At 52.1% G+C, this 8,146-nt stretch overlaps 1 protein-coding gene across 1 annotated transcript; it reads right to left on the minus strand.

Annotated features, from left to right (window-relative positions):
• Positions 1-529: 529 nt before the first annotated feature.
• Positions 530-5,335, minus strand: LOC128101232 (histo-blood group ABO system transferase 1-like). Its single transcript, XM_052724163.1, has 4 exons — positions 5,288-5,335; positions 3,925-3,960; positions 3,289-3,423; positions 530-1,249 (listed from the first exon to the last, which is right to left on the minus strand). The coding sequence occupies exons 1-4, from the start codon at positions 5,332-5,334 to the stop codon at positions 562-564; spliced, it is 906 nt and encodes a 301-aa protein (XP_052580123.1). The 5' UTR covers position 5,335; the 3' UTR covers positions 530-561.
• Positions 5,336-8,146: the final 2,811 nt, after the last annotated feature.

Below are 8,146 nucleotides of genomic sequence, written 5' to 3' on the forward strand. Positions count from 1 at the left end.
GAGGTCCTGGGTCAATCCTAAGTACCTCAAATGAAGAAAAAGAAAAAAATTTAAAACTTCCTATATCATCTTGAAATACATTTCTTCCCGGGATAGATAGCTAGCTATCGCCAAGTGAACCAAAAATGAGCAGAGGTGATGGTCACAGGGTGCTCATCTGCCAGCTGGGCTGAACAGGAGCTAAGCACCTCTTCAGCCTGCAGGCTGTGACTCTCCCTGCCCTCTGCCTATTCCTAAGGGCACTGGCCATCTGTCAAGCCTCCCAGTAGAGGAAGGCACACACCTGTGTAAGGATGCTCAGACCCTCAGGAAACTGCATGACAGAGTTTCCGCATGTTCCAAAGGCTCTAGTTACCATCTCACTGAATAGAAGGAGCATAGGGACACAGTGGGAGCTGGAGGAGGCTGTCACTCCAGGAGATTAGTGTGTGGTAAGCCAAGAGGTTGGTATCAGGGCTGCTGGAAGGTGACACTTCACCAATATCCCTGAAATCTTTCCAGTTCCACACAGCCTGGAGTGTCCCTGGAATAGGTCTGTCCTCCCCAATAGGAATTCAGCTATCAGTTCCTGATTGCCTGATGGTTCTTGGGCACAGCCACATATCTCAGCTTCTTCATGATGGAGGGCCAGCCCAGCAGCTGCTGGTCCCACATGTACTCTGGGGACAACACCTTTGTAGGCTTGTGGTATAGCAGGTACTTGTTCAGATGGCTCTCATCATGCCACACGGCCTCAATGCCATTGGCCTGGTCCTGCACCATAGCCTTATGGCAGGCCTTGGTGAGATGGTACACCTCCAACACTGACCCCCCAAAGAAGGCCCCCATGTAGTAAAAGTCACCCTCATCCCGGGGAATGTAGGCCTGGGACTGTGGCCGACGCTCATAGCTAAAGGCCTCTCGGCTGCTCCTGTAGAACCCAGGATGCAGGGTACCAAAGAGTGCTGAGAGAATCTCCACACCCACATGGTCACTGAACTTCATGTCCACATCTGCACACACCAGGTAATCCACCTCCTGCAGAAAGCGTCGCTCTGAGAAGTGGCTGATCATCTCCATCCTGTGCATGGACACATCCTGCCAGCGGGTGTAGTTGCGCACAGTTAGCACCACCAGCTTCCGTCCTGCACCCAGGGGCACCTGCGGCACGTCAGCTGGACGGTCAGTGAAGACATAGTAGGTGACCTTGTGTCCCACCATGAAGTGCTGCTCTGCTGTCTCCAGGAACAGCTTCAGGAACACCACATACCTGTGAGGGAGGACAAAGGGGTATGGAGAGCCTTAGTGCAGCTAGGTCAAGACTTGCCAGGGCAGGCCCAGGCTGCAGAATCCATGGCTACCTGGAGGCTTGAAGCAGTGGCATCCCCCATTGTACCCCTGTCCTGACCAGTCTGCAGGCTGTACCTCACCTCACCCTCCTTTGCTGCAGAAGGGTGCAACGTCAGCACCACATCTTAGCAAGGAACCCTGAGGTAGAGGCCTGGAAGATTTCAGCCAGGCAGCAGGTTGAAGTTCCTGCAGGTATCTCTTGTCTTGGCAACACCTCAGCAGGCTAACTCTCCATGTGTCTGTCACCATTCCCCCAATAATGACAGCTCTATTCCAAGACATATTACATACCACATGCTTGCACTGGCCTAAGGAGAACCTGTGCTCACAGGGCCCCACTTTCTAAACCCTGGTGGAACTGGATGGATTTGTAAGGGCCTGGGACCTGCACCCCTCCTTTTGGCACTCTCCAGGGTCTTGTCTCAGGAAAGGGTCTCTATATCCCAGACCTTTCTCCTCAGAAGCTTGTAGGTGCTGTGGACAAGGCACTGAGTTACTCTCTCATATCCTTAAGTCATACCCCATGAACTCCACCAGAGCAAGAATCAGTCTCACAGAGCAGGCAGGGAAAGGGAGACCGATACCCTAGAAAGAAGGGCAAGCCTAAGCCAAACCCTCAGGTTCACGGGCAAAAGGCTTCTACCCCAGGTTCTATGTCATCTCTCAATTCAAGAAGTCTTCATCTGCTTCAGATGGCTGCTCCTACCTTGATGCACCCCAGGGCCACTTGCCCCCACCATGGGAACAGGGATGCCCATCACCTGGCAAGTGTGCCAAGCCCTCCCCACTTCAATGTCAGAAACAGGCAAGTGAATGTTTTCCCTGTGCAAAGGTGGCAATGGGACTCCCAGCTAGTTCCCTCAGAGGCCTTCTTCCCACAGACAGAGCACCTACCCACTCCTGGCAGGGCTCTTGCTCATGTACCCAGCAGCACCCAGACAAGGTAGTGTTTGTGTCCTGTTACTGTGAAGTCCTTTGTCCACAGGAACTGCAGGCATTCTCAAGGTGCCTAAGCTCCTCCAGCTGAGACCCAAACCTCCCTCAAGTCTGATTGATACAAAGGCCTCAGAGCTATCCTTGGATCTCACCCAGAGCTGCAGGGAAGAACAAAGCCCCTTCTCATAGGTGGACAGCACAAATGGCATACCTCAGCCCCCCACAGCCTTCCACACCGTAATGCCACCCTGTCCTGCTCCCCACAGGCTTCCACAGGGCAAGTTGCTTGCCTGTGGCCTAAAGCCAGCCTAACCAGAGTCTCAGGGCTAATCCCTGCCCCCAAGTTTAAGGTTTTATCCAACCCTTTCTTGTCCTGCATGTGAGGACACATCAATGGTCACAGCTCTGTTGGCATCCTACTCCTTCTTGCCAGCCCTGAGGATGAGGATCCACACCTGAAGTGTGTGCTGAGGGTCACAAATGTCATCTGCCTGAGAGCACAGAGGTGGGGAGGCAGTTGGCCTGGGGCTCTGAAAGGAGGTAGGGTTGGGTTCGTTCATCTGTGAGCCCACCAGAGCTCTGGATGTTGGCAAAGTAAACAGACTCCACCCCTGCTGCATCCTAAACACAAGCATGAGCTTGCATTGAGGTATGCTTGGCCTCCTTGACCATTGCGTGTGCACATATGTGCATGTGTACACATGCCCATTGTACATATTCATGTTTACTTGCCTGTGTAACTGTGTGGAGGCTAGAAGTTGACTTTGGATGTCTTCTTGTGTTATTCATTTTTTTGTTTTTTCAACAGGGTCCCTTCTCTAACTCTGAAACTCACTGTTTGGCTATGCTGTCCAAAAAGCCGCCTCGATTCACCTGTTTCTCTCTTCTACCCACAGTGCTGGGATGACAGGGCATGCCACCATGCCCAGCTTTTACATGGATGTTAGGGATCAAACTCAGGTCTTCATGCTCCTGAAACAAGTGCTTTACCCACTAGCCATCGCTCCAGCACCCACTGCTTACTTTTTGATGGCAAACACGGTCAGTCCAACTGTGGTGTTACGAAGCCTGAACTGCTCATTCAGTATGTCGATGTTGAAGGTCCCCTCCCAGATGATGGGAGCCAGCCAAGGAGTCAGGACAAGAACATCTTTCCTACTACATGAGGACAAAGTCACAGTCAACAAGTAACCAAACATGCCTGCAGGAACCCTTCTCAGATTCCACACCCTCAGCTGCCCCCAGGGCTTCCCACCCTCCCCAGGGGGGCCTGGCCAATCAGCAGCAGCTCTCACTGACTACCCCCACCCCACTCCACCAACCATTAAAAACAACTGAGTTTACAGCCACTGCAGCCACCACATCTCTGAAAACTGATGACAGAGACAGGAAACAAGGAGCAGATCCCAGATGGGAAATGACAGACAGGAGATGCTCTGGGCTCCAGACCTGAGTCAGACAAACCTCGGACTCTGAAAAGGTTGTGAACTGAGGGCAACAAGAATCACAATCAGGTATTTGGTTTTTTCTGGGTTTGGTTTTTTCTAGTGCTGGAGACTGGCCCAGGCCTCAGGTGTGCTGCTAAACTATCCCCACTGCAAGCAAATCCTCCTTTAGTACCTTTACAGCACTTCCCATGCACTGACCAAATCTACTCACCTGGGTGTTAGCACCTTTGGCTGGGCATAGGCCATCCTGCAAAAAGACAGCACCAGACTCAAGGTGACAGGAAGGTCCCTGGAATACATGTCACTGGCAGCTGTGCACCAGGCAAACAGACCTGCATGAGCAGTGGCAACCAAGCCACTGTGTACGTCCATGACCCTGGGAGCAGAGGATGGGCCGAAGCAGGAAGATCATAGTCTCCCTTGACATAAAGTAGGGAGAGGAAATCATGACACCCCTCCCCTTACTTAGGGCTGGGAGATCTAAGGACTACTTTAATACACAAGCCGGATGAGACTGAACATGTCTGTCCCTGGAAGATGCCGACCATCCGACCTGGGCCTGCAGCCTGCCTTGGTCCTCTCCTTAGCTGGTGGCACACAGAGTCCTGGCTCTCTGTCTCAGTCAGAGACCAGTCCCAACATCAGTGTGAAGTTCCCTCAAAAGGTCAGGCCCCAAGGGACAAGAGCCACTTCTGCTAGTAAGCTGCGTTCTAAGCCGGCCTGTGGAGCAGAGAGCAGGGCTGGAGAGACGCTCAGTGGTAAGAGCACTGGCTACTCTGGCAGAACAACGGGATTCCGTTCCCAGCACCTGCATGGAGACCCGCAACTGTCTGTGACTCCAGTTCCAGGGCACCTGAGGGCCTTTTCTGGACTCTCTGGGCACAGGCACCTATGTGGTACACAGACATACATGCAGGCAAAACACATAAAACAAAATAAGTGTTTTGTTTTTTTTAAAGGCAGAAAATGAACTGAAAAAAAAAGGGGGAAATGTTTGCACAGGGATATGGCATGATGACTCTTACTGAGTGAGTCTAACCCATTACCAAAAGAGAAACCCTACAGGGCCCCATCCCTGGGAGACACTACTACACAGTGGCCACACTCAGAGGAACAACACAGAGCAGGCAAGATGGGTGCCAGGACCCGCAAAAGGGCTGGGCAATGGGGGGTCGATGTTTGATGGACGCAGTTTACAAGATGGACAGTTCTGGAGATGGGTGGTGGTGAGGCTGCACCACAGCATGAATGTACCTACTGCACTGAGCTGTTGAAATGGTGAGGATGGTAAACTCATGTGTTTTGCATGTTGCCATGGAAAAGGGGTGTACAGCTGTAAACTCAGCTCTGTACCAGATGAGCCAGACTGGCTCTTTAAAAGCCAAATGACATGCAGTTAGTCAACACAAAGAGTGGGGCTGTGTTCTCCACTCCAGGTGCAGGAAGGGACTTCCCAGCTGCCCAAACTTACACACACACACACACACACACACACACACACACACACACACACACTCCTCCATCCATGCCCTTCAGCCCAGATCTGTAGACACCGTGTGAGGGCAGGAGGATACCTTGACAGGGTTACAACTTCCTGGTCATCCAGCTCTCCGACAGTCATGCTGTAGAAGGAGAACACAGGAGACAGGTTTATAAAAGGGATACCAGGGGGGTTTAGGGGTGAGGTACACAGAGCCTGGAGGAAGGGGAGTGGTGCTTAAGCGTACAGTAGGTCTGTTACAGTTAAAGAACAACACCATGATGATCACCCCATGCACTATGCCAACAACATGAAATCAAGCATTGCCATACCACAGATTCAAAAGTCAAACACTGTGGTCAAGGTTCACTGCCCCACACTGACCAGCCACTCCCTAGTGGACCCTGAGCAGAAAAGGAGTTCCAGAACACAGAAGATTCCCAGTCCCCTCCCATCAAGAAGTGGAGCCTGTTCCTGTCCTTGAAGAGATAAACTGAGGCAGCAGTGCCTGGATGAATTTAAACGCGGCTTCTGACAGTTTGAACTAACGTGCAATATGGTCACTGGTCTAGAACCTTCCAGCCAGGTGTAGAGGAAGCTCAGTCTACACAAGGAGGCCCCAGGGACGGGCACTTCAGCTGAGGGCCACCCTCAACCACCAGAAATGTGAGAGACCTCAAGGGAGACCCACCAAGTTCTGCACAGCGACCCCAGGGAGCTCTGGAGAGTCATCAAAGGTGTGACTGCCTCCCAACACAATGGGGGGGGGGGGCAGAGTGCTCTGCAGCCGTGGAAAACTGACACAAGAGGGAACTGGTGGGAACAAAGAGCAGGTGGGAGGCAGTGTAGTCTAGTGGGAAGCACAGCATAGACAAAGATCAAGGCCAGCCCCACTCAAGGGCATGCATGGCTGTGCAGGAATGCGGAGGAAAAGGCTGCCGGGGAGGGTCAGCAGGCAGGATCTGATTTCTGAAAGCCTCCTACCTTCTGTGCTGAAGGATCATTAGCTACTGTAAGGGAAATAGGGCTGAGACAGATGAACAGGCATGTGGCTGATGCAAGGCCACAGCAGGTCCAGGACAGCAGAGCCAAGAGATGCCTTCCCGAAAGGCAGACTGACAGGATCTGGGACTGTGTGGATGGAGGGACCTCCAACTTGGATCTCCAGGTAGAAGACAAAAAATCTTGCACTCAGCAGGCTGCTGGGGAGGTGGGTGGGGAACAGGAACTGTTCTTGGGGCTACCAAGGCAGGTAGAGAAGGGAGGATAAGGTTGAAGCCAGAGAAGACAACAGTGTTCCTGGAACACACACACCCTTTAGAGACAACAGGTGACAACTGAGATTGCTCTGTGTAGCCTAGGGTAGGACTAGACCCAACCATGTAGAGGTACAGGCAGAGGCCACAAGGCATCATGAAACAAAATAACAGAATGTTCATCCAGCCAGCAACTCATCCGCCATGCACAGACATACACACATAGGATACACACACATTTGACACACAAACACTACACACACAAACATCACACACACACAACACCCACTACTCACCTAGTCACAAGTCCTGGGTCTCCCAATTCCTGGCTTCTGTGGCTGAGGAACCCATAGCTGTGGGAAGAACATGCGCAGTGGCAACTCTTCATTTAGTACACAGACCTGAGACTGGCTGGCTGTTTCTCCCTCCAAAATGAATCACTGTACCCAGTGAGCACAAACTTCCCCAGTGGGGATGCAGGGCCAGGTGACAGGACTAAGTAAGCTCATCTCACTAGAAGAAGAGGTGGCAAGAAGGACCCTGGGGACAAGGCCTGCATCTGGACACCTGAAGCAGTTGTAGACAGCCCAAGACCGCACCAGGGACTACTGCCTGGCTGAGTCTGCAGAAGCCCCAGTAGACATGGCAGTGTCTTTACTCTGTGAATGTTCACAAACCATCTGCATCTAGAGAGGGCTGCAGTCCATCCTCCAGGCCTGCCTTCCTCTCCTTCCCCAAGTCCACCCTCACAGCTAAGGCCAAATGACTGGGCTACCAGCTCCATTTGTGGAATCAGAGGGAGACATCTGTCCTGCAACCGAGCCTGCCCTACAGGGACAAGCAAAAGCTGGACATGCCACTGTGTGAGTGGCCAAGAGCACCCTCGTCACTGCCATGGTAGTGGGGATGCTCACAGTCTCAGGGTCCCCATCAGGGTCTCAGGAGCTGTTCCTCACCAGTCTGGATTCTTACCCAAAGAAGACCAAGGCAAGCACTGTAAGGGGAAGGTTTCCAAGGTGAAGTGAGCAGCATTTTGGTCTTCCTGAAAAACAGCAACACAAGATCCACTTACTCACCCCCTTCCCAGACCTGATTCCCTTACAGGCCTCTCCTGAGACTCAGAGGTCATCCTGAGCACTGCAGCCACCACTGTGCCCTATCTCAGGCAGCCCCAATCCCAGCTGGAGCTCCAGCCCCACTGAGCACTCAGAGGGTAAAGAAGGTTGTTCACTTCCTGCTCAGGACTCCAGCTGCTCCCTTGGCCCTCAAGGTCACCTTTGGCACAAAGTACTCATGTCACTGAGCACCCATTCCTATGGTAAACTGAAATGAACCAAAATGAATACTTCAGGGTCACTGCTCCACCTCTGGCCCCTGTATGCTCATACCCACAGGGACAGCAATTGGTCTGTTCTAGTGACATTTTCTCATGCTGGGGTTGAAACCCAGGGCTGATGAGTGTTAGGTAAGTGCTCTACCACTGGACTATGCCCCTAATGCCTCAGGTGATTTTCATGTCTCTAGAAGCTGTGTGTTCTCATAATCAAGTTCAAATAGTCCTAAAAGACACATATGTAAATAGACTCATATGTGGGCTCTGGAGAAAGAGCTCAGAGGGTAAAGCTTTTGTCACAGCCACACAAGCATGAGGACCTCAGTTCAGATCCCAGAGCCTATGTAAATCCAGACATGTGAAA

The sequence above is a fragment of the Peromyscus californicus genome, unplaced genomic scaffold (assembly GCF_007827085.1).
Source record: "Peromyscus californicus insignis strain IS unplaced genomic scaffold, ASM782708v3 Scaffold_7__1_contigs__length_154581171, whole genome shotgun sequence".
In the NCBI taxonomy this organism is placed as follows: Eukaryota; Metazoa; Chordata; class Mammalia; order Rodentia; family Cricetidae; genus Peromyscus; species Peromyscus californicus.

What these genes read in the sequence shown, in the direction of transcription:
- LOC128101232 (XM_052724163.1), bottom strand. Translation starts at nt 5,334, where the DNA reads ATGACTGTCGGAGAGCTGGATGACCAGGAAGTTGTAACCCTGTCAAG. An exon ending in CCAAAGGTGCTAACACCCAG is followed by an intron (nt 3,424 to 3,924) that starts GTGAGTAGATTT and finishes GTCCTCATGTAG; the next exon opens with TAGGAAAGATGTTCTTGTCC. An exon ending in ACCGTGTTTGCCATCAAAAA is followed by an intron (nt 1,250 to 3,288) that starts GTAAGCAGTGGG and finishes CCTCCCTCACAG; the next exon opens with GTATGTGGTGTTCCTGAAGC.